The 24,636-nt window shown below is 36.7% G+C and overlaps 5 protein-coding genes and 3 pseudogenes across 5 annotated transcripts; 4 read left to right on the forward strand and 4 right to left on the reverse strand.

Moving 5' to 3' along the window:
- The first annotated feature begins 96 nt into the window (after nt 1–96).
- Nucleotides 97–2,012, forward strand: LOC120151281 (annotated as a pseudogene).
- A 5,230-nt stretch (nt 2,013–7,242) lies between these two features.
- Nucleotides 7,243–21,120, forward strand: LOC120151282 (calcium uniporter protein 6, mitochondrial-like). Its single transcript, XM_039163791.1, has 4 exons — nt 7,243–7,253; nt 8,512–8,514; nt 20,072–20,526; nt 20,613–21,120. The coding sequence occupies exons 3-4, from the start codon at nt 20,104–20,106 to the stop codon at nt 21,015–21,017; spliced, it is 828 nt and encodes a 275-aa protein (XP_039019722.1). The 5' UTR covers nt 7,243–7,253; nt 8,512–8,514; nt 20,072–20,103; the 3' UTR covers nt 21,018–21,120.
- On the forward strand, nt 9,020–10,276 carry LOC120151279 (probable F-box protein At4g22030). The gene has a single exon (XM_039163790.1). The coding sequence runs from the start codon at nt 9,020–9,022 to the stop codon at nt 10,271–10,273; it is 1,254 nt and encodes a 417-aa protein (XP_039019721.1). The 3' UTR covers nt 10,274–10,276.
- Nucleotides 10,603–10,962, reverse strand: LOC120151250 (glycine-rich cell wall structural protein 2-like). Its single transcript, XM_039163767.1, has one exon. It carries the CDS (start codon nt 10,960–10,962, stop codon nt 10,603–10,605), a length of 360 nt encoding a protein of 119 aa, XP_039019698.1.
- LOC120151280 lies at nt 11,657–13,318 on the reverse strand (annotated as a pseudogene).
- LOC120151285 (calcium-dependent protein kinase 21-like) lies at nt 16,095–18,498 on the reverse strand. Its single transcript, XM_039163793.1, has 8 exons — nt 17,772–18,498; nt 17,553–17,691; nt 17,306–17,463; nt 17,087–17,199; nt 16,799–16,966; nt 16,594–16,721; nt 16,367–16,466; nt 16,095–16,282 (listed from the first exon to the last, which is right to left on the reverse strand). The coding sequence occupies exons 1-8, from the start codon at nt 18,481–18,483 to the stop codon at nt 16,211–16,213; spliced, it is 1,590 nt and encodes a 529-aa protein (XP_039019724.1). The 5' UTR covers nt 18,484–18,498; the 3' UTR covers nt 16,095–16,210.
- A 982-nt stretch (nt 21,121–22,102) lies between the features above and the next one.
- Nucleotides 22,103–23,278, forward strand: LOC120151283 (cysteine-rich PDZ-binding protein-like). Its single transcript, XM_039163792.1, has 4 exons — nt 22,103–22,193; nt 22,301–22,418; nt 22,876–22,967; nt 23,081–23,278. Exons 1-4 carry the CDS (start codon nt 22,178–22,180, stop codon nt 23,143–23,145), a joined length of 291 nt encoding a protein of 96 aa, XP_039019723.1. The 5' UTR covers nt 22,103–22,177; the 3' UTR covers nt 23,146–23,278.
- Nucleotides 23,279–23,745: 467 nt separating this feature from the next.
- On the reverse strand, nt 23,746–24,163 carry LOC120151284 (annotated as a pseudogene).
- Nucleotides 24,164–24,636: the final 473 nt, after the last annotated feature.

The raw sequence follows: 24,636 nt of genomic DNA on the forward strand, positions 1-24,636 counted from the left end.
TGAGAATAATTAACAAATTCAGGTACCAATTTGCATAATACCAATGTGGCCAATCTAATATGTAGCGAAACGCGGATCGATTCCATTCCATATCCATTTTATGCAGTTCTTCTCTATTAATCTTTCATTCTTAATCACATAATACCAATGGCCTCACGTGATAAGAAGCCTGTTAAGCCGTCGTCCAGCAGCCGTGCCGGCGGGATTCGCACTCTCGCCGATCTCAACAGGCTCCCTGCACCCGATTCCGACACCGATTCTGATAATCATCAGGAGTCCTACACTGGCGGCGAAAAAAGGTTTTCCTCTTCTCTCGCCTCCTTTTTCTTGTTTAATTTCATTCCAATTCCTTCCTATTAATTTAATTGATTAGTATATGACTTATGGATATTATCGTCATTGTCAATTATTAACATTATCAGCCGTGGATTCTTATCGCAAAAAATTGTTAGCATCTTAGACAACGTATTCGTGCATCTGGTCTCAGAATTTGCATTACGCAGAATAACATATCATGTTGAATTATTATTTTAAATACATGAAGGTTTTGTTTGAGGAATTTTGATGAATTTATGTATAATTTTTGTTTGAGGAAACGATCTTTAGCTTCTCTCGGCCGTAGAAAATTGTAACCATCTTAGACTTAACGTATAATTTTGATTCTTTTAAGCAACATTCATTAGGCTTCATCAAAATTTTGTGTTGTTTGCTGTGCCATCTGGTATAGGTACAAGCTGATAAGTTTTGGTCTGCACATCCGATGTGAGGTTCGGTAACAGTTTGATTTATATTTAACATTCCTCATTTTTAGTCATCGTTGATGAAACCGTCTTCTTTGATATGTTAAGCTTTCTCAAAGTGTTCATCTGAAGAAAACACCAACCCTGCAATTCAATAGGATAACATGCTAGAGATGATCAGGTATAACTCTTAATTTTGCAGTGGCATGCTTGTTCAAGATCCGTCGAAGAATAATGAGGTTGATGAGATTTTCAATCAAGCTAGGCAACTGGGAGCGACCTATCGATCAGCTTAATCTGTCATCAAGTTCAACGAGTTTTACTGGAACCGATAGATTACTCTCGGGGGAAAACGTATCTTCTGTTCCTCAGCAGCCTCATGCTGTTATTCACAACATCGTTTTCTGGACCAATGGTTTCACTGTAAATGATGGCCCACTGAGGAGGTTGGATGATCCTGAAAATGCACATTTCTTAGAGGTAATGGAAATTAGGACTTAAATCAATGAAAGAAAATAGAATCCAAGAGTAGAAATAAAGCGACCGATGTACTCGTGTTTTTAGAACTGAACCAATTGATATGCTTCAAAATACCTTTTTCGTGATGTTTTAACAACCTGGTTGAATCTTGGTGCAGAGCATCCGAAAGTCTGAGTGTCCTAAAGAACTTGAAAGTGCTGATAAAAGGTCTTCTGTTCATGTCAATTTGATACGGAGGAACGAGAAATTCCCTGTGAGCATCTCTCTTACTGGCATTATATATGTCTGTAAGGTTGTAACTTGTAGAATTTAGGAAGTGATCGAAAGTGCCTTCTTCAGACATGTATCTGTCTGATCGGTTCTTCAAGTCCATTTGAGAATATCACTCTTATGTTTGTCTGCTCGCAGGAACCAAAGAAGAAGTGACAGGTAGCATTTCAGGGTGTAGGAAGAACTCTTGGTAGCAGCAGTATGTCGGCAACTCCTGAACCAACCGTCAGTTCCAGTCCTCTCAACACTGCTCCAAGCCCTTCTCCTGGCCTAGTTATAGATGAAAATTTACCATCAACCTCGATTCAGCTTAGGTTGGCCGATGGGACTCGCTTGGTCGCTCGCTTCAATTTCTGCAATACAGTTGAAGACGTCCGTTCATTCATCAATGCATCTAGACCTGGGGGTGCAACCAATTATCAGCTGCAGCTACTGGGATTCCCCCCTAAACTTCTTAGTGATCCAACCCAAACCATCGAGCAAGCGGGCCTCGCCAATTCCGTGGTAATACAGAAATTCTAGCTTCAGCTGCATGGAACCGTCCATCTTGTTATTACTACAGCTGCTTATTGTACCAAGTCAAAACTTTCCGTAAACTCGAACGATTATGAACCGTTACTATGTACTTGAAGCAGGTTCTGATGGCTGAGTTTTTGTTCAATTCTTGATTTTATCTATTTGTTAAATCGTTCCAACTACTGATATTTTATTAGACGGACTAGTCGAATTCGATTATAATAACCGTATCAACAAAGAGTTTAACCAAGAATGTCTGCAAAGGACATAACAAGGAATTAGGCAAATTGGTTTCAAAAGAACAGGCTGCTTCAAAGTTTGAATGCTTCAGCATTATCATGCATGGATTTTGCATGTACGTATCGAAAAGATCTGATTTGGAAAAGTAGGAAAACAAAAAGGATTTATCTTTGAAACTTAAAGGACATGTCTTGTGTATATTTGGCTTACAAATTGGACCACTTCTTCTCATATCATGGTATGTGACCAAACTGTTGCCGGGTCTTGGGCAACCTGGCCGACTATCAACGACTGTAATAATAGAACTTCAAACCAAACAACCGCCTTCGGTCTATCGGGACCTAAGTTCTTTTCGGCCTTAGCCCTTTATAATACATTTTTATGTTTCAAAGTTGATCTTCTAAATTCATGATAACTTCTTTTAATATTAGTTCAAACATTATTTCACATTCAACATGTTGTAATTAATATTTTAGACAGTCAAACCTTATATATATTTTTTCTTAATGATAGTAATACATGAGTTTTCTTAATTAATTACCCACTATAACAACAACAATAACAATCATATGTAATCTAGAGGATTCCTTTGTCATGTTGTAATGAACGTAGGAAACTATCAATATGTATATATTGGTTTACATTACCTTTTTCTTCTTCATATATAAACCTCAAACTATTACATTTTTTTCAATGTTAATATTGGAAGTCAAAATCCCAATATTGCTTCTTTCTTCATAAAACTCAAATTATAGCATATATGAATTTAAGGAGCGATCCTAATAACAAAAGATAGCATATTTTTCTTGGATGATCTGGATTCAAAAAACATTATATGTGATTTTATATAAAAAAACATGATGGGTATCATAAAAATACTAATAAAAATATAATCGTAGCCTGAATAATTATGGAGAATAATGTAATCAAAATTGATCATAAAAAATTAATAGTTAGACCATTAAATGGAAAGATAAAGACACTCATAATTCATAAGAAAAATCAAACAAAATCAACTCGTATGAAAATAAGAGAGTAATATAAATTCAAACTTTAGCCTATCTTCTTGAAAAAGTAAAAGGAAATTCGTATATTCAAGCATACATAATCAAATAAATTTTAACAAATTCAACAAAAACACCATAATATATATATATATATATCTAAACATAATATTCAGACCTCTATCCAATTTATATGCAACTCTATATATACAAAATTTTCAACTACGTACTCCCAAATTAAAATAAAAAGAAAACCAACAAATTGATTAAGTGAACACTAAGTTTAATCCAATGAGTTCACGTGGTTAACATCGATGTCCTCTTTTACAAGAAAATAGATTGGAAACAATATGGATGGTTTAGTATTATTTTTTGGATAAATCAGGTATTATTATCCAAGAGCAGAATCTTCTTTACTATACATCAAGGTTCGAAACAAAACAAGCTACAAACAAGAAGATCAATGTTCAACTATACCCCAATGATTGCATAGAGAAATATTAACACTATCGACTCTATTAATAGTCCTACCGCTTAGTTGTAAGCTTACAGTATCTTTAATAGCTTTAAGAATCGCTTCTGCAGACCTTGTTCGATTTTGGAACACCCTTTTGTTTCTCTCTTCCCATAATGTGTAAATGAGAGCATTGAGAGCTATCTTCATGATCATAGTAAGCAATGATTTCCCTTCCAATTAGAACTAGCCGATGCTATAAGAACCTCCCATGAACAAGCAGTAAAACGTAAACCATAAAGTGGGAAGAATGTTGTCCAAATTGTAACAGCAGTTGGGCATTTTAAAAATAAATGGTCCCTTGTTTCCTGTTCAGATTTGCAGAGTACACATATGCTTTCGCTGATAAGTCCCATTCGTTGAAGTCTGTCCTTTGTTGGAAGTTTATCAAGGAAAGCCATTCATGCTATCAGACTGTGTTTAGGAATGTGCAGGGGAAACCATAACAGTTTCTGCCAAGGGACCTTTGCCTTCTTTTCCCGAATAGAATCCCGGATTTTAGTGACTTTTATAGCACCTGAAGACAGAATATGGTGAGCCTCACGTCTGAGTTTCAAAAGTCTCTTGAAACTCCAACTTGCAGTGGAGTTAATTCCCACATACCAGAAATCTTTCTCTTTAAAAACATAGTTTTTTAAGCCAAGCTACCCATAGAGATCCGTCTTCAGCTAGGATGTTTTAAATTAATGAGATCATGCATGCTTTGTTCCAGGATTTCATATCCTTAACCCCAAGCCCACCTTCGAATTTCAAGAAACATATATTTTTCCAGCTCACTCTTGCTCTAGAAGCTGATTTGTCAATCCCTTTCCAGAAAAATCGGGAGCAAAGTTGTTCAATCTTCATCAAAACAGAATTTGGCAGGAAAAGTTGTCTACACCAGAAGTTGGTAACACTAGTCAGCACAGATTTAATTAGTTCCAATCTTCCTGCATAACTAAGAGTTTTACTGGACCAGTGGTGCAATCTGGATTTGATGTTATCAATGAGAATAACACAGTCTTTTTCTGAAATTTTCCTTGTGAGAAGAGGGATGCCAAGATATCTCACAGGCAGGGAGCCATTGTTGAAGCCTGTAATTTGTTGAATATTTTCGATAGCACTAGTAGACATACCAACATCAAAAATTCACTTTTAGAGGCATTAACTTTGAGGCCTGACATATCATAGAATAAATCTAAGATACTAGTGACCCCGATAACAGATTCCACAGTCCCTTTGCAGAAGATAAGAAGGTCGTCAGCAAAGGATAAATGAGTTAGACCTATCTTTTTTCATTTGGGGTGATAGCCAAACATACCTCTTGAAGCTGCCAAGTTAAGAAGTCTGGAAAGGATATTCATTGAAAGGACAAAGAGTAAAGGGGAAAGAGGGTCTCCTTGCCTCAGGCCCTTAGCTCCCTTAAAGAAACCAGTCAAGCTCCCATTGAATGAAATAGAATAGGTAGCTGTAGAGAAACAAATTTCAATCCATTTGACAAAAATCCTTGGAAGCCCAATGGCCTTCAAAATAGCAGAGATGAAGTTCCAATTTAGTGAGTCAAAGGCTTTGTGAAGATCTACTTTCAGAGAGCGTCTAGGAGATAAGTTCTTTCTACTATAGCCTCTAACTAATTCTTGGGCAAGAAGTGTGTTGTCAATGATGCTTCTACCTTTAACAAAAACGGTTTGGTTGAGAGTAACCAAATCAGGCAACAGAGTAGTTAATCTTCTAACAATAATTTTTGAAATGGCTTTGTAGACCACTGAACAACAAGAGATTGGTCTGAAGTCCTTTACCAAAGCAGGGAAGAGGTAGGACTCTTGGAAAAATTGGGATATAATAGCTACAACATCTTTCTCAATAATAGACAATGATTTTTTGAAGAAGAATGGTGAATACCCATCAGGTCCTGGAGATTTTTCATTTCCTTGACTGAAAAAAGCCTTTTTGATTTCCTCCTTTGTGACATCCTTCACGAGAGCATCAGCCTTGTCGGCAGGCAGGGAATACCGTAGTAAATCCTTCAAAAAATTAGGATCAGTGTCTTTGATTGCAGGATCAGCAGTGCCAATCAAGTTTGTGAAGAATTTTATCACCTCAGCAGACATTTGATCATATGTTTCCAACCTATTACCATTTTCGTCAATGAGGATGCGAATAGTGTCTTTTTTGTTTTTAAGAGCGACTGCAGAATGAAAAAATCTGGTGCATTTATCTCCCTCTTTCAACCACTGAACTTTTGCTTTTTGTCTGTAGAACAATGTTTGAGCTTCTTCCAGATTTTTTAACTCATTTTGAAGGAGAAACTCCTTTGCAATACCATCCTCTCCTTTTAAAGATTTAAGTTGTTGCTCTAAATCTGATTCTTTTGTTTAACCCTTGCAGGAAGGTCACTGTACCATGCCTGGTTAAGATTTTAAGGCTGATTTTCAGTCTCTTTAACTTGGTTAAAGTATTTGCATTGGGTGCCCTTGAGATGGACCAAGCCATGACTGTTTGACCACTTTCATAAAACTAGGGTGTTGAGACCAATAATTGAAGAATTTAAACGGCTTTGGTCGGTCAACTTGAGCTTCTTTTATGAGCCATACTTGAGCAAGACAATGATCGGAGATGCCGGGGGCTTGGAATTCAACATGCGAGTCCTTGTAAGTGGTCACCCATTTAGGATTAACTAAAACTCTATCGAGCTTCCTTGCAAGGTAGGAACTTTGTTGTTTGTTGCTCCATGTGAAAGAAGGGCCAAATAAAGGGTGATCAATCAGATCAAGATCAGCGAGAACTTCTTGAAAGTCTCTCATGTCAGAAGTAGATAAAGGGCCAATGAGATCATAGTCAGAACTTTCGTTTGAGTGAAGAATTATGTTAAAGTCTCCACCAATAATCCAGGGAGAAATGCCAACAGTAGCTTCAAGATCTCGTAATTGCTGCCAGAGGAGTCTTCTTGAAATACCATCATTGCTACCAAAGACTGCAGTGATGACTAAGTGAGCATTCTGGTATAACCCTTTGATTGACATGCACTGGTCTGAAGAATGAACAATCGAGAAGTCCAAGCCTTGTCTCCAAAGGATCCATATCTGACCATTTAAGGCATAGTCGTAATTGGTGTATGCATTCCAGCTAGAAAATTTACTGCCAAGAATAGTTACAGACTTTTCTTCCTTTACTCTTGTTTCTAACAAACAAAACACGTCTACTTTATTTTGGTTTGCTCGTCTAATTATTCTGTCTTGCTTTTGAGGACTATTGAGTCCTCTAACATTCCAAAAAGCTAGGATCATTTTGATGAAGTATCCACTTTACCCCCTCCACCTCCACCTTCGGTTTAGTATTATTAAATTGAGTTATATAATTAAAATTTTACGGAAATGATATTTTAGGAAAAATGAATTTTATATAAATTAATAATATATATATATTTTTTAATAAACTTTAAGAGTATATAAGATTAAATATATATTAAATTTACATCATTAATATTAATTTGACCATTAATATTTTAAAGTTATAATTATATATTTTAGAGTAAAGTATATAAATAGTCCCCGAACTTTTAGGACACTTGCATTTTAGTTACTCAACTTTTGATACTTGCAATACAATCATTGAATTTTTAGTTCGTTTTCAATAAGGTTAATACTTGCAATACAATCATTGAATTTTTAGTTCGTTTTCAATAAGGTTACTATCGTTACCTCACGTTAGTTTTTACTGACGTGGCAGCTTCTTCTTTTCTTCTTCTTCTTCTTCTTCTTCTTCAAAACTCTAACTAATCATTTGCAAATCAAAAACACATATTTATAGTAAAAATCAAAACTTTTCAATACAAAAGAGAAAATAGATAAAAACAATAATACAACAATCTTGTAAATATAATGAAAATCATTACCATGTTTACGCTTATAAGGAAGTGTTCCCACCTCAAGCAACTTAGCAATTTCATGGATTCTTTCTCTCTCTCTATTTTCCCACTATTTTCCCAAGAAAATCCAACTTCTCTCTCTAATTTCTTAGGAAAAATGATTAACTCTGCAAGAAACACTTGCTTTTTAATTTGTCTTTAATGAAAAACTTATGGTTGTTTAGTTGTAAGAAATTGGTGGAAGCAATTGTTTATACGTCAAACGCCAAATATATTTTTTATTCAACTGAATGTGATTTACAGAATATCTTTGAAGTTTTCATTTTGATTTTATAGTTTCTTGTGTTAGTCTTTATTATAATTATTTTTGGAGTAAGCAAGTTAATTGTTAGATTGTTATGGTAGAGATTTGAGGGAATACTTGTTGCGAAGATTGATAGGCTTATTATATTTGATGAGGTTTTGGTTCTTTCAAGCTTCGTGTCCAAAGCAAGTCAGATTTGTTAAGAAGTTGGTTTTACGTATAAGTTTGTGTGGTTGGTACTAATTGTTGCATTATATGATTTATGAGTCTTTCATTTGTTTGTGTAGAGTATCATTAAATGATTTATTGGGTGGAAGGAAACCATCGGAAGGAATGATGGATTTTATTGTAAAGTTAATCAATTTTTTTCTTGAGAAAGTAGATAGAGAAGCTGAATTTTCTTGGGAAATAGAGAGAGAAAAATAGTCCAAGAAATGAAAAGGCTTTGAATATGATATTTGAAGAAGAAGAATAAGAATAATGAGAAGCTGGAAGAAGAAGATGAAAAGAAGCTATCATGCAAGGAAGACGTTACAAAAAGAAAGAAGAAGAAGAAGCTGTTGCAAGAAGAGAAAGAAAAGAAGCCGCCACATCAGAGAGTTAACGACAGTTACGTGCCATGCTAGCAAAAACTAACGGGAGGTAACGGCAGAGACTTATTGAAAACGAACTAAAAGTTCGATATTGTATTGCAAGTTTCAAAAGTTGGGTGACAAAAATGCAAGTTGCCTAAAAGTTCAGGGACTATTTATATACTTTAACCTATATTTTAATAATATTATTTTTAAGATTTGAATTTACTCGAAAAGTTTTAATTAATTTATCAACCGAATAATTTTACATAAAAATGAACAAAAACTAACTTTTAATAGGTCAAGCCAATGGAACAGACCGGCATAGTCAATTCAATGAGATAGTCAAAATTTGAACACATGACAGGACCAGACCAAGTACACGTGAACTGCTATAAATAAGCCACCAATGCACACTCTAACCTTTCATCTCTAAAAAACAATCTAAAAATCCAATCTTTCCTTTGCACAAAGATCAAATCTAACATTTTCAAATTTCCTCTGCTGCTTTTGTACAAAACCATAAACATATATGGCTACTTTACATGTTTTTAACTTTCTTGTATCTTCTTCTTCAAAACAAATTCATGCCGTCATGTTCGTCCCAAAGCTCCCATCGATAAAGTTTTCATCTCTTAAATTGAAACCCAAGATATTGTCTCAAAAATCGAAGACGGGAGACGAGTTCATCACCACAATCCCAATCGAAAAAAAAGTTAACGAGACACTATCGTTTCAAACGAACTCATCTATTTCAATGGCTACCTTACAACAACTTTATGTACTGTTAGAGGCGGTAGCTGATAGAGTGGAGATGCATAAAAACGTTGGAGAACAACGAGATAACTGGAACACCCTTCTACTTGATTCTATTAACATGATGACTCTCACTGCAACAACCATGGCCGGTGTTGCTGCTGCGACTGGCAACGGTGGCGCTGGGATTTCTCTTTTAGGTTTGAAGTTAGCATCCTCCATCATGTTTTTATCGGCCACCGGAATGTTGGCGTTGATGAACAAGATTCAACCCTCACAGCTTGTTGAAGAGCAACGTAATGCGACGAGATTGTTTAAGCAGCTTGAAAACCAAGTGAAAACCCTAGTTGCCGTTGGTTCACCCACCCAAGATGATGTGAATGATGCTATGGAGAAAGTGTTGGCACTTGACGAAGCTTACCCTCTTCCTTTGCTGGGTGTAATGCTTGAAAAGTTTCCGGAGAATTTACAGCCTGCTGTTTGGTGGCCTAGAAACAAAGCGAAGCAGTTGAATGGAGAGGTGAAAAACAACAATGGGTGGACCAAGGAGTTGGAAATGGAAATGAGGGAAGTGGTTAAGGTGATCAAGAGAAAAGACAGTGAAGATTACGAGAGATTAGGCAACAAAGCATTGAAGATAAACAAAATTTTAGCTAAATCAGGGCCAATACTAACTGGAATTGCAGCTCTAGCCATGGGGTCTTCCAATGAAACTTGGGCAGCAATCATGGCGGGTGTTGCAGGAGCTTTAGCTTCAACAGTTAACACGTTGGAGCACGGTGGGCAGGTGGGTATGGTGTTCGAGATGTATAGGAACAACGCTGGGTTCTTTAAACATTTGCAGGAATCTATTGTATCAACGTTGGATGAAAGTGACGTGGAAAAAAGAGAAAATGGAGAGTTGTTTGAAAGGAAGGTGGCATTGGCATTGGGAAGAAGCTTATCAGAACTGAGAGAGCTTGCCAAAAACTCCAGATGTTGCCGTGTAGAAGGAGACCCCATTGATGAATTTGCAAGCAAGCTGTTTTGATCAGTATATAATACTATGTATTTATACATATACCATGATTCTTTAAATCTTCCATTCATTCAAGTCTAATTAGTATTATGTGAAATTAAATTCATTTTATTATATGCAAATGAGCACCTAACGGAACTTAATCTGCATCTGGTATCTCAAACTGGGTAGGAGCAAAGTATATATATAAAGTAGGTTAAAACATGCTTATATAATTCACACCAAAAGAAACAGGTTTATTTGAGAAACAAATGTCAAAGTTGATGGAGTTAAGCGTGAGACATAGGATAAGAGGAGAAACCATGCATGTCTAGGGATGTCCATCATCATTACTTGAGTCTTTAACCCCACCGTTTCCCATCAAAACCAAAACCAACCCAATGCCCATTCCCATGTCCATATCCTTCTCCTTCTCCTCCGCCTCCACTACCACCATCACCACCTCCTAATGAGCCATCACTTCCACCTGCACCATAAACATTCCCATGGCCATATCCTCCATTAGCACCTTTTCCAGCACCAGCACCATCACCTTCCCCTCCTCTGCCTTCTCCTACACCAAAACCACTACTATAGCCAGATCCTTCACCTAAACTGCCATAACCACCGCCATTCTCCGTTCCTATACCACCTCCAGCACCATAACCCCTACCTTCTCTACCAAAGAAGCTACCACAACTTCGCCAACTAGAGATAGTCATTTTGAAATATAAGAGTAGGTATAATCTATTGCCTAAATGATTTATGCGATTATTATGCTAAAAATGGCTATTGTTTTTAGGTTGAAAATCAAATCTAAAGGATTTTACTTGGAACCAAATTTATTTGGATTATGGATGCATGGGGTCAGAAGCCACCAATCTTCCACGTATGTGGGATCAGTACCAAATACGATAACCCTTTACTCTTGCAAGTTGTTTAGGACAATAATAGATTGTACGAATTTAGTTGTTGGAAAACATTTAATTTTGATAAAGAAATGGTGAAATTTGGAGTGGAGTAGGATGGATGGGTTGGTGTAAACGTTTAAAATTGACTTAAATATTTTAAATTAAATATTCTTTAGGCCTCTCAGTTTTAAACTCAAAAAAATTAATCTCTCAAAATATTAGAAATCTTTTAGACTAAAATATTTACTTTTCAAATATACAAAAACAAACATCTCCTTTTATAGTAAAAGGACTAAAGAAACTTTTAGGTATAATAAAGGACCAAAATGTTCTTTTTATATAAAGGACTAAAAAGAACTTCTAAATATAGGACATGAACTTCTTTTGTATTTGACCGAAACTCGTTAAAAAGTTCAGGAACAAGCTAAGCCTCTTGTTCGTAGATTCGAATAGGGTATATGAATATCAAATGATATCCATACATTTAAGGTTTTTATACAAAAATGGCGAATGCTGTAAACTATTTGCATCAATCCGTCTGGTCTATACAAAATTGCATACCAAGTATGCTTGAGAGTACGGATGGAAATAGATGAACAAATTCAAGCTTAAATCGATGCCGAACTAGGCATTATTACTAGAGATTGTTAAAAGCAAGCCGTAATGATCATTCGGCAAAACAGGAAGCTCCAGTAACTTCTTCTCTTGTCGGTAACTCTTCTCCTTGGTATACGAAAGACCAGGTATTGGCTCCATTCCGATCATCTCAACCCCACTGACTTTGAAATCTTTCATCTTGCATATAAATCGGTCTAGCCTCTTTCGTAATGATCGATTTCCCGACAACATATGGTTCGATTTAGTATCATATGTGAACCCGTCTTCTGCTGGCCTTAACTCTCTCCAAGGATCGATCCATCCATCGGGGAAAGGAAACTGACTGTCTAGTTTGTCATCCCAGTTCATATCACCCCTAGAATAACATTGTGGTTATTCTGGAGATTATTGATTGCCACTTTTGCCTGCTCCACACGTTCCTTACTAAACATTTGATCCCATTTTGGAGGGCTTGGACATGGACTCTCGAGATGGCTCGTAGCAACAACCAGTATCTCACCCCCCAAAACTTCCACCTCGGTCATGCAGAGCTCTTGTCCCATTATCGAATTATCAAAGGGTTTACGAATTGAAGGATTTCACAGGCAGTTTGCTTAACTACCAAGTAATACAGTAGCGAATGAGATATTAGGAACAATTTGCTTAAAAGGGTCATGTACTTAAAACATTGATTCGGCCGGCCTAAAACTAGACAGATTAAGGACAATATGTATCAAATCAAAAGACACAACTAGGCTATCAATCAAAGGCATACCTGCCTACAAAAGTATGCTCTCTGCTCCTCTGTGCAGTCCAATACAGAGCATCGGTACCATTTCCACCAGTTGGACCGATGAAATACATCATATATCTCGGGGGTAACCTCCTAGAACAACAGCCACAATGATCACAAGAGTAAACATCAAAACAGTAAAGCAAAAGATCCAACAAACCTGAAAACAAATGACATCAGGGAATGAAGTTGAATAAGATCACCAATAGCTTTCATCCTCTTATTCAACTCCAGGTCTTCCCGGACCAAACATTGTAGCTCAAAATCTTCAATGAAGTCTTAACTGACCCTGAATTAGTCTCTGTTGACAACAAATATGATGAATGTCAAAACCCAAAATTAAAAAAAATCCTAAATCGGGTTTGGGAAAATCAAAACTAACCCTTTATTTGAACAGCTTTATTAGAGGCCTTGATGCCTCGGAATCCACCCAATTGGACACAATCTTCGTCGCCCAGATTTGGTTCGATGTTCTTCCTCTTGTTGCAAGGCTTCAAAGGCAAGAAAACAGAGCCAACAGAAGAATCGGCATCCTCGTTAACTTTCAAATTGTCGAGACCCGAAAGAAAAGGTTCAAAAAGGTGCAAGCTTTACAAGTCCATCTAGGAGGCGAAGACGATGAAGGCGACGTCGAAGGGGAGGGAGGAGAGAGACTGATTTTGCAAGCGGAGGTTTGGAATGGGGAGTTGAGGAAACTGCATTTCTTGCAAGACCAAGACATTGTTCTTGGATTGGGTCTGAAGATCGTCGCTGCTCACCGGGGAGAATGAAGGTTTTTTGAGAGCACGGGTCTAGGGTTCAACAAGAACACAAGTGGCCTGAACAAGGACACCATTTCAAAAGTTAAATGTCTCCTGCGTTCCCACTTTTACCGCGTTTTGGTACTGGGTTCGGCGTTTATACTGTATACTGCTAGGCCCATTTAAGTATACATTCAAAAAACATATATGAAGCACGAACTAACTCGATAGTTAAAGGAATTGGTGTTGTTACTAAAGTTCACATGTTTGAGCATCAGCAGCGTGACTTGCTATCATCGATGCATGTAGATCCTTCTTTTACGAGCCGTCATTTGAAGTCTCAATGACTAGGTAATTCCATTGCTTTTCTTCGTATATTGTTGCAGGCCCTGGGAATGGAGCTAGTGAAGAAGGTTGAGAGGCCTGAATACAAGGTAGAAGCTGTTCTACTTGGATTGTATTTAGTTTACTTAGGAGGCCTAATGAACTTGTCTGGTTTTTGTTGCATTTCCTTGACAGTACTCCACAGCTTCGATGGGTTACGCCGAAGAACACGAGGTTACCGTTCTCGAGTTGACTTACAATTACGGAGTGACGGAATATACCAAGGGGAATGCATATGCACAGGTCGGTTTACTTGGCCTTCTGCTCTTATTCCAGGTTGCTATTGGTACTGATGATGTTTACAAAAGTGGTGAGGTTGTGGAACATGTTACACAAGAGCTTGGCGGAAAGGTTACTCGAAAACCGGGACCGGTACCCGGAATCAACACTAAAATCACCTCTTTCCCTAGATCCTGATGGCTGGAAACCTGTAAGTTTTAGTACTACTGCCAATGTTATTCTCCAGTAGGCTAAGTTTATGTATGTTGTTGGTATATCAATCAGCCTGGGTTGGACATGTAAGTTGAACATATGCTTTGTGCCTGCAAGTGACTTTCTCAAGGAACTGGGATTGGCAAACGGCAAGTGTAATAACATGGCGAAACCAACTCTCCGGGCAATCTAAGCGCACATAATGATGCTAATCAATAACTCTACCCTGTACTTTAAGCTGCCCTAAATGCATGTTTAGATATGGTCATTGTCTTACCACTTTAAACTATATTAGTTACATTTCTCTATCATATCATTATTCGCACGTAAATTATTATGTCAACTAATTTTACAATCATGTCGACATTATAAGACAAAAATCATTGATGAAAGAGGTTATATGATCTACTAATTAAACTAATTCAAGAGCTCAATTGAATGTTAAACAAAAAGTAAGATTTAATTGATATATCCAAATATGTTCGATGGATTTTTAAACTTTTATATCTATTTTATTTTATATATTATAGAATATGAAATTAAAAAATAACATAATATAACTATTATATTGAATTATTTGTGTTCAGAAATTTAATAAAAGAAACAAATATATAATTGTAGTAAAAGAAATATATAATTACTAAATACAATATTTTTCCAAAACAAATAAAATAAAAGATATATATGTTCCTTTTGTCTTGTTCTAATAATTCATAATGTAATGATGTGCGCTTCACTCTCACGGGTAATGCCGAAACGTATAAATGCAACAAAATACAGTGTTACAAATATATCACAACATATATAAAGTCGTCTTTTTTCTCATTTTAATCCAAAAATCACAGAATTTATATTTGATATATTAATTGTGTAATAATTATTATTAAATAAGATGTCGATACATCATTTAAAAAATTATAAATTAAATTTATTTAATTTTTTAGATATGGGGCGATATTTAATTTATCATAACATAGTGAATCATACTTATATTAAGAAATAAATTTAAGATAATAATGTGAAAAGATTTGATGATCTTTGCCAGGGACAAAAGGAATCAAGAGCAATGCACTTGGTAGATACTGTTTTCTTCATTTAGACACTAAAATCCAAACACCAGCAGTAGGCAAAGCCTCAACGACTTATCAAATCTGGGAACTAACAGTCTTCTCAACTGTTGAATTTTCATCAGATAAATACTGCAAACTCATGGCCTGGGTCATGCCTACTACCACTGCAGAAATCATGGGAGACTCTGATCGTCACGGCTTGAGCAACCGACATAGCCATCAAGACCCGAAGCCCAGAGGTTGCATAATTGCATAATCTTTTACGATTTCTCAGCTTAATTGGATTTCCATTAAGCTTCATTGTTTATGTTTTTGCAGAGGGAAAAACTGAGGAGACCAAGGTGGGATTCTCTGAGGATGAAGAGATGCTTATTGCCAGAATGCTTAATTTAGTTGGACAAAGGTTTTTGTGTATGTATATACAGTTTTGTATAACAATGGTATTTTTGCGTGCAGGTGGTCTTTGAAGGGAGAATAAGGACAGCAGAGGAGATGAGAAGTACTGGAAGGACATGTCATAGCTCACAGTCGGAGTCGCGAAACGAAAGATGAACATCTTTAGGCCCAAGTAACCTTATCGTGTTTGTATTATTATTTTCATGTGTTATAATCGTGTTTAAGGTATTAGTATATTACGTCATTAGACCGAGTACTCTTATGGTGTTTGTATTATTATTGGACATAATCTAGGTGGTTCAAGTGGCCTGAGTTCTTATAAAGAAGAAAAGCACCGGAACTAAGGTTTACAAACACAGTTCGATAAATAGTCATATCGAAATACTATATATACAGAACAATGAAAGGGAAAAAAAGGTGACATCGAATAAAAGAAAATGATAGATACATGATTTACACACAAACAATTATACAACTCGAACCGATTTGAATCCGTACTCTTGTACTCTTGTATTCTCGAAGAACAGGCTTTAGGATCAAGATAGTTAATGAACCTGGATACTTTCTGGTGGCACACTGTTAATTAGGTTACATCAGTCATCAGCAACTCGGTATTGCATGCTCGTAATGGAACAATCAAAGGGCATCTAAAAAAGCCTTCCGGTTTGTGCTCCACTTCTCATCATCGAGCAGAACTCATCGTAGTTAATTCTCCCGTCCTGATTAATGTAAACAGCATCAGCAAGGTATGTAATAAGTAACTTTATAAGAAGATACCAAGCTTGATTCAGAAACAAACTTACGTTGTCGGAATCCACCTCGGCGATAATTTCCTTGATGTTGGCTTCATTACTTATTCCATACTCCTTCATAGCAGCCTCTAGTTCGTCCATTGTAATGAACCTGCAAACAAGGATATGCATTTATATGAATCACAAACTCTACGACAAGTTCAACGTATAATGTGGCATTGCGGATGGTTTATCATTTGATGGGTATAATAATGATAACATGAAAATTTGGAACTCACCCACTGTTATCTTTATCGAAATGCTGGAATGCTTTGTACAGGTCTTCATCTCTTTCAAGTCTGTATCTATGCATTGTAGCTGAGATAAATTCGATATAGTCTATCGTTCCATTTCCATCCACATCAGCCTGAAGTACATTGCACATAATTTTTCAATAATCATCTATGAGCAAAGTGTTAAAAGTTTGGGTAGATAAATACTTACAGCATCCATTAATTGCTTGACTTCAGCTTCGTTGAGCTTGGATCCAAGACGGGCCAAACCTTCTTTCAGTTCTTCGTAAGTGATTGTGCCACTATTATCTGTGTCGATGTTTGTGAACATTGTTTTAAGACCTTTAATCTCTTCTTCAGATAGATTTTCAGCAATAACCTGGAGAATTTCATATAAGTCAGAATTATTAACTGAAGCTGGAAAGAACGACTAGACGGGTATTATTCAAAGGTTTAAACATATTAACTTGATCTTCTTCAATCCAGTAAGATACTGTACCTTTAATGCAAGCTTCTTCAGCTGATTCATTGCCCTGAATTGCTTCAATCTGGTTAGAACAGCAGAATTTATCGGCCTGTCTGATGCTTCACCTTCTCTCAGCCACGGATGCTCTAACAATACCAACATCACATGTTCATCAAAGGAATCATAATCAAAAGTTTTATAAAGAAAAAATCTCCAGGGGACTGTAACTAAAAATACAACAGAATAACAGACCGAGAGCTTGTGCAGCAGTAGGCCGTTTTTTGGGGTCCATTGTCAACATCTTTCTCACTAGATCTTTGGCACTTTTGGAGATCGAAGGCCACGGATCACTTGCGAAATCTATTTGACCTTCAAGAATGGCTTCAAATATTCCCTTCTCAGTTTCTGCAATACATTTTGAGCAAAATATATAAACATTATACGACAGAAACAGAACCGCAACAGCTTGCTGAAACATGTCAATTTCCTAATTACCAGCCCAAATGGAGGGACACCACTAAGTAGAATGTATAAAATAACTCCTGCACTCCATATGTCGATTTCCTTTCCGTAACCACGTCGCAGAACTTCAGGAGCTATGTAGTAAGCGCTGCCGACTATATCCCGATATTGCTTCCCTGCGATTGAAATGCAGAAGGATTAGTACATGAGCAGCAAAGCTTCATCTGAATCAAATAGGAAAATGTGGAAAATTAACCTTCTTCAATAAAGACAGACAACCCGAAATCGGTTGCCTTCAACATAGCTCTTTCATCCTTGCTAGACAAGAGGAAATTCTCCGGTTTGAGATCACGGTGCATCACTCCCATGAAATGGAAAATCTGAACTACATTCAGGACTTGTCTACAAATAGCAGCTGCAGCTCTCTCGGAGTAATGGCCCTGTGCAATGATCCGATCGAAAAGCTCACCACCAGCGCAAAGCTCCATTACAATATTGACAGACTGCGCATCTTCATAAACGCCCTTGAATTCAACAATATTTGGCTGACCGGATAAATGCTGTATAATTTGAACCTCTTTCTTGACATCATCTCTGTCTTGTTTATTTTTCAGCTTTCTCTTCAATATCGATTTGCAAGCGTAAGTTTTGCCAGTTGAATTCTCGGTGCACAAGTAAATTATGCCGAATTGGCCTCGACCGAGTTCCTCCCCGAGTGTGTAGTGTTTCTTAACGTCTTCCAATGGATTCCCTAATACTGTATCCCGCCTCACTTGAACTGCCTTTATGCTTGCTGATGAAGGGTTCGATTGCTGTGCCTGGTTCTGGTGGCGCTGCCTTGCTTTTGGAGCTTGTGTTTGAGATTTTACAACTTGTTCTTCTTGACCGGCTGCTCTTGGATCTTTGCTTGAATTGTTGCCATTGAGCTCAGCACCCGGCAATTTATGTTTGCTACGACAACAACCCATCTTTGGCTAACTTGAAAATTTCAACGAAAACAATTCAACTTTAGAACTGGGTTTCTCGAGAAGATCAAAACTTTACACAAAAATTTGAAGCTAATGTGTTCATATTAAAAACATAACCAGATTTTCTCTCTCTTCGCTCTTTCTCGTCAAAGTGCTTCCGTTAAAAAATTCAACTTTAATTTCCAGCTTCCAACTTTGCACCACCGTCAAACGCCGCCAGCCACCGCCTGCAAACCCAGAAATTTTCCGAAATTCACCGACAACTTTGTCTAGATATATCCTTTTCCCACTTATTTACAAAGTTGTGCTACCGTTCACCCTTCCAGAGGCCACGATTTACGAAAACGTTCTTCCACTCGTATCATTTTCCAAGTTCTTAAAAAAATTCCCAAAACTCCTCAACAAAACTATGTAACAGAAGAGAGAGAAAAGCTCTATTTTCTCTCTCTAGCTGTTTTGTTAGTTGGCTTTGGTTGATCTGGTTTCTTAAAAACCATCCGAGGATGATATTTTTTGCTGTAAATTTGGGACAAAAATGTGAACCCATCGTGTTTTTTGGGGTGTTATTCTTAATTTAAATGGATGTTCAATCGTTTTACTGGTTTGTAATGACGATTCTGCAAAATAGCCTTTCATTCAACTTGTGTTGTACCCAAAATAGAATTTGTTTTTAATTAGTTTAGGAGAGAGATAAATTTATTCAAAGATCGAACTATTTGGTAGAATTTACGTAATTGTTATAATATTGATGAAGAAAGTATTTTAGGTTAAAAGATATTTATAAAAATTATTCAACATATAATTATAGGCGAAATGTATTAAGATTATATAAAATAAATATATTATTATAAAATATGAGGATGGTTCTTGATTTTTTAAAGAGAAAACTAAACCCTAAATGGAAGCCCACTTATCCTCTCAACTCTCTGTAGGCGCGCTCCTCTCTCCATCAGCGTCTTCCATGGCTGTGAGTTTTTTTTTTTTTATCATTATCATGTTTATTAATATATTAGGTTTCTGCTCTATGTGCTGGAAATTTATAGATGATTCACTGTTTTCTTAACATCGCAAAATGTTTCTCCATGATGAAAATCACTAGGGATTTTCTAGATCTACACTTTGGGGATTGTTCCAATCCAGATAGTTATCTTTTTTTTTCATCATGCACTTTTATTTACTGTAATTTGGCATATAAATTTCACTCATTGATCTTGTTAATGTGATCGTCACAGATGGTTATGTATATATAAGTTCTGCAGATGATTATATACGATTTTACAGTCTTGGCAAATTCCCAATGTTGTTTATTGGCAATGGCAATGTGATCTGTTACCAGCTTGAGGAAGCTAAAATCAAAAACCCAATTATGAAGTTTGATTTGTACATTTGCAATGTGATCAGATACCCTTTTTGTGTTGAGTGCAGTGCTGCTTCATTTTCATGGTTTTTATTATTACTGGAAAAAATGTTGATGTTTGTTTTACTTTTGTTTTTCTTATTGGAAGGAAAAGGTAGATCCGTTTGTTGAGATCGACAGATCGTAGGATGTTATCTTATTCGATAATAAAGCCAGACATACACATACTAGAAGTATTTATATTGAGTGAGATATATTGAATCATGTGGAGGAGGTTGTGGTGGTGTGAGGCTTTGAAGCAGGGCATGTCTGCTGCCATTGTTAGGAGACCTCCACCGTCTCTGCAGAATCCGCTGCTGTTGGAGAGAGTGACGCTGAAAGTTTGGTTGTCCTCTTCATCTTCTGATTCCGATGCAACCTCTGGTTCCAAAAAGACGGGAGCAGAAGTAGAGAGCGTAACATTTGCTGAGGCCAGGAAGTTGATGAGGCTGGTCAATGTGGAATCACTCAAGGCCAAGCTAGGGATAGAAGGTAAAGAGGTGGTTGGCTACTCGGAGTTATTGAAGGCCTGTGAGAGCATGGGTGTTGCTAGATCTCTAGACGAGGCCATTGCTTTTGCACGTGTTCTCGATGAGGCCGGCATTGTACTTCTTTTTCGCGACAAGGTTTATCTTCATCCCGATAAGGTACTTATCCCTATTTTGACCTTTACTCTCTTGTATTATGAGTTTCCTTTATATCACTGCATCTAAAGTTTTTGTTTCATGCATAGGTGTTGGATTTGATTAGAAGAGCAGTACCTCTTGCTTTGTTTGCCGAAGACGACCCTTTAAGAGATGAGCTAAAGAAGCTGCAGGAGAAGAAGGAAGAAATCGATGTGCAAGCGCATAAGCAAGTTCGAGGCATCCTATGGTGCGGTCTAGGATTCTCAGTGTTACAAGTGGGACTGTTCTTCCGGCTAACGTTTTGGGAGTTCTCATGGGATGTAATGGAGCCGATTACGTTTTTCACCACGGCCACCGGTATAGTCGTAGGCTATACTTACTTCTTGTTTACTTCGAGAGATCCTTCGTATCAAGATCTACTGAAGAGGCTTTTTCTGTCTAGGCAAAGAAAATTACTGAAGAAGCATAATTTTGACATTAACAGGTTGAAGGAGTTGCAAAACACGTTGTGATGCCTCTTTGTCGATCCGAAATCGTGTGGGGTTGGATGTAGAATTGGATGTTGCCTTACACAAGGATTAGGCATTATAGCTCTTCTTTCATGTATTTCTTTTGTGATGGAAGTTTTAATTAAGCAAACACAACCCATGATTTTGGTGACTATATTACAAACATTTTTTGGTGACCAAAATAAAAACTTTCTAAAGTTTGGTGACCAACCATGTAATTTACGTGCAACAGTAACACTACATGAAACGTCAAATTCAGTTCTCTTGAAATTTGAATATTCCCAGAGTTTGAGGAACCAAAAATCGACAACTTTATCCAAATATCACCCCCAAAAAAAAACATCATTCTAACCCTTTCTAAAATCGAAGCAATGAAGTGCGTGAGTGGGAACGTGCCTTGTTCACGTGGCTAGAAGACGCGTCCTAAAAAGAGTGCTTTCGCTAAGGTGGCAGGTCATCCAAAGAACTAAATTTTCATAAAGCATAGTTAAATAAAAAATACATTTTGAAAATATAATCTGCTTGTACTGCAACAGTGAAAAAAATAATCGTTGTCACTATTTATCTCAACAAAATGTATTTTTTTTTAAATATTCTTTATAAAAAATTTGGGGAAGGTTCGCCCCCATAAAAACACGTTTCATAGGGTGTCCTACCACTTCAATGAAGGCGTTTCCCTTAAGATGTCTTTTCGCCACTTGTGTAAGATATATTTCACCAAATACGCTTCCTTGTTTTGATTTAAGAAATAATACTAGTTTGATACATATTAGAAAAAATGTTAGAATGATAACATTTTTTAGGTGATATTTAGATAAAACTGTCCTAAAAATGAACTCGGGTTGATGATGACCGGATGAATCTTTAGCATAGATTTAAGGGAAAAAGGAAGGAGTTAATTAATCGAATTAAAAAAATTCTTACTTAATTTAAAAGTTAGTTTAATTAATTATATTTTATTAATTTTTGATTAATTAGATTTCAACTCATTCAATTTGGTTATCAAGCCGAATTAACCGACATCGTTTGGGAATACTCCAGGGTACTTTTTGTAATTTGGTAAACAAAATGTCCAATTAAATCCAGCGCCCACGATTATTTGTAGGGCTCCGGTTTCGAAATACTGAGAGGGGAAATTTTGCAGAGAAAAACAATTCACTTCAATGGTGTGCGAGAAGTGTAAGTTCTCTAATTCTGCAATTGCAGCTAGTTTCCTTAGCAATTTGGTGTAATCTATGGAAATTGTAAGGAGAAAACCTGATCTGTTTGATCAATTTAATTTGTAGGCCAGAAGAAGCTATCAAGGGTGATCGTGCCCGATAAGTGGAAGGAAGGCGCCAGCAACACCAACGAAAGCGGTGGCCGGAAAATAAACGAGAATAAACTCCTATCCAAAAAGAACAGGTATGTTCCTTGTTTTTTCATCTCCTATTTACTAATTCGCAAAACATGAGCAAATTTTAAATTCCGTAAAAGCTGGGTAGAATTCTTAGCTGTAGTCGTTGATCAGTATATTTGTTTAAGGAATGGCTTGATTGTTGCTGTAAATTATTATTGATTCTTCCAATCCTAGGGTTGTGTTCTTGACAGTGGGGAAATACTGTTATATTCATGCTGCTTTTCTGGTTTCTCTTTACTAATGAAAGTATTGGTCAAGAACGTAACCTAGGGTTTAGGATTTTAGCTGACCTTCAAGAATCCAGCAAATATATGACAAAACTTGGGAAAATCTAACAATGCTTAGCCATATCCGACACTCACCCCCAAGTTTGATTAACATAGGTTAAGGGTCCCTCTTATTTTTCATGCATATGCATTTTTTAAGATTTCATGATTTTGATTTGGAATCCATCGCCTGCAGATGGACTCCTTATGGAAACACTAAGTGTATCATTTGCAAGCAGCAAGTGCATCAAGATGCCAAGTACTGTCACACTTGTGCTTATTCGAAAGGTATGTCAGATTGATAAGTCGATGCCTCTACAACCTGACCATTTGATTTATTTATGTTTGTTTGTTTGTTATGTTGTGCATGTGGCCACTGATGAGTGTTTTATGCTGTGCAGGCGTATGTGCAATGTGCGGTAAGCAAGTGCTCGACACCAAGCTTTACAAGCAGAGCAACGTATAAATCGAAGGGAATATAAGATGGTCTTCAAGGAAATTTCATTACTACTATTTGTCATCGTTAACTCACCAACTTGATCAAAGAGGTTGTAAAAAGATCATCAAAATGTTAATGTTTACTCTGTATATTTTCTACTTTTCTCCCGGATCATCTAGCTAATCTTTCAGCTGGGTTCTCTATGATTACAATTTCATGGCATGATTGTACAATTTGGTAAATTATGCTTTCATTGAAAGGTTATTTAAAGTCATGGTATTTTCCTTTGGTTTGCCTATTCAATTGGAGTGATTATTTGATCGGTTTGACGATTGAGTTTCGACTCAATTTCTCAATCCAGTTGGTTGGACCCCCGGCTCAAATCGTTATAGCGTTAACATCAAGTCGGTTAAAGTTCCGAGATTCGATTCAAAATGAACACATCGGACAGTAAGATGATGAAAAAGAAAAAGGGTTGAAAGCCCAAAACATCAAACACACCATTTTGCTTGAAGATAATCCATTACCGTCATCTTCTTGACTCATCTTAAGTGACAGCAACAAATACCCAACATCGCTCTAGCATCAACTCGCTTGATGTACCAGATATTTTGCCCTTGTGCCTCTTCATTCGCTTGTCGAATATGTTCCAATACTCTAAAATTTCCTCAGCTGTTCTACCGGGGATTCTCCAGCAATTAAAGCCCACCTGACAATAAACAACCTTATAAAAAAATCAAACCTTGTTCTTTTGTTGTTGGGAAGAAAAAGCAAGAGACTTACCTCTCTCCAATCAGATTATACATCCTGATTATTAGTGTTTCCTCATCTTCAGAGAAGTTAAGCTTTGATTCTTCACTCGTTTCCTTCTCTGACCAAAAAGAGTAAGTGAAACAAAGAAAACAAATTTAAACAAAAAGAAGGTGAAGTGACGAGTACCTGAAGAATGTACACAAGTTTTACCAGAAGAGGAATGTTGAGAGCCAGCCATACCATATGAGGAGTGGAGGAGATTGTTTAGAACTGAAGTAAACAGAGGCGTGGGGAAGGGAATGATTAAATAATGTATGAAAAGTAGTGTGTTTGAGGGGTGAAACATAAATACGTTGTACGAGAGGTAGTTGAATGGCAGATAGGGTTATTGATCTAACTAGGTTGACGGGGGTAGTTCTGCGGTGTGGCGTAAAAAACGGTTAATATACAGCGTGACCGGTTAAAATTTAGACCGATTATGTTATATTATTTAACCGGAAATATTATAAAGTACAATAACATACTAAGTAGCGCTTATATAATGTAATAGGTAACGCTTATATAATGTAATAGGTAGCGCTTATATTTACCTATTTTATAAGTAAACCGGTATATTTATACCGATAGCATTGCAAATTTACCTATTACATTATATTATATTGAAAGTGTCCACACTTTTTATAAAAATGATCGATACTTCTTTAAAGTTATGTAATTTATGTTTTAATTTTTTTAATAGTGTTCATGTTTTCCACCTACAATATT

This window comes from Hibiscus syriacus, unplaced genomic scaffold, assembly GCF_006381635.1.
Source record: "Hibiscus syriacus cultivar Baekdansim isolate YM2019G1 unplaced genomic scaffold, ASM638163v2 tig00111036_pilon, whole genome shotgun sequence".
NCBI lineage: Eukaryota > Viridiplantae > Streptophyta > Magnoliopsida > Malvales > Malvaceae > Hibiscus > Hibiscus syriacus.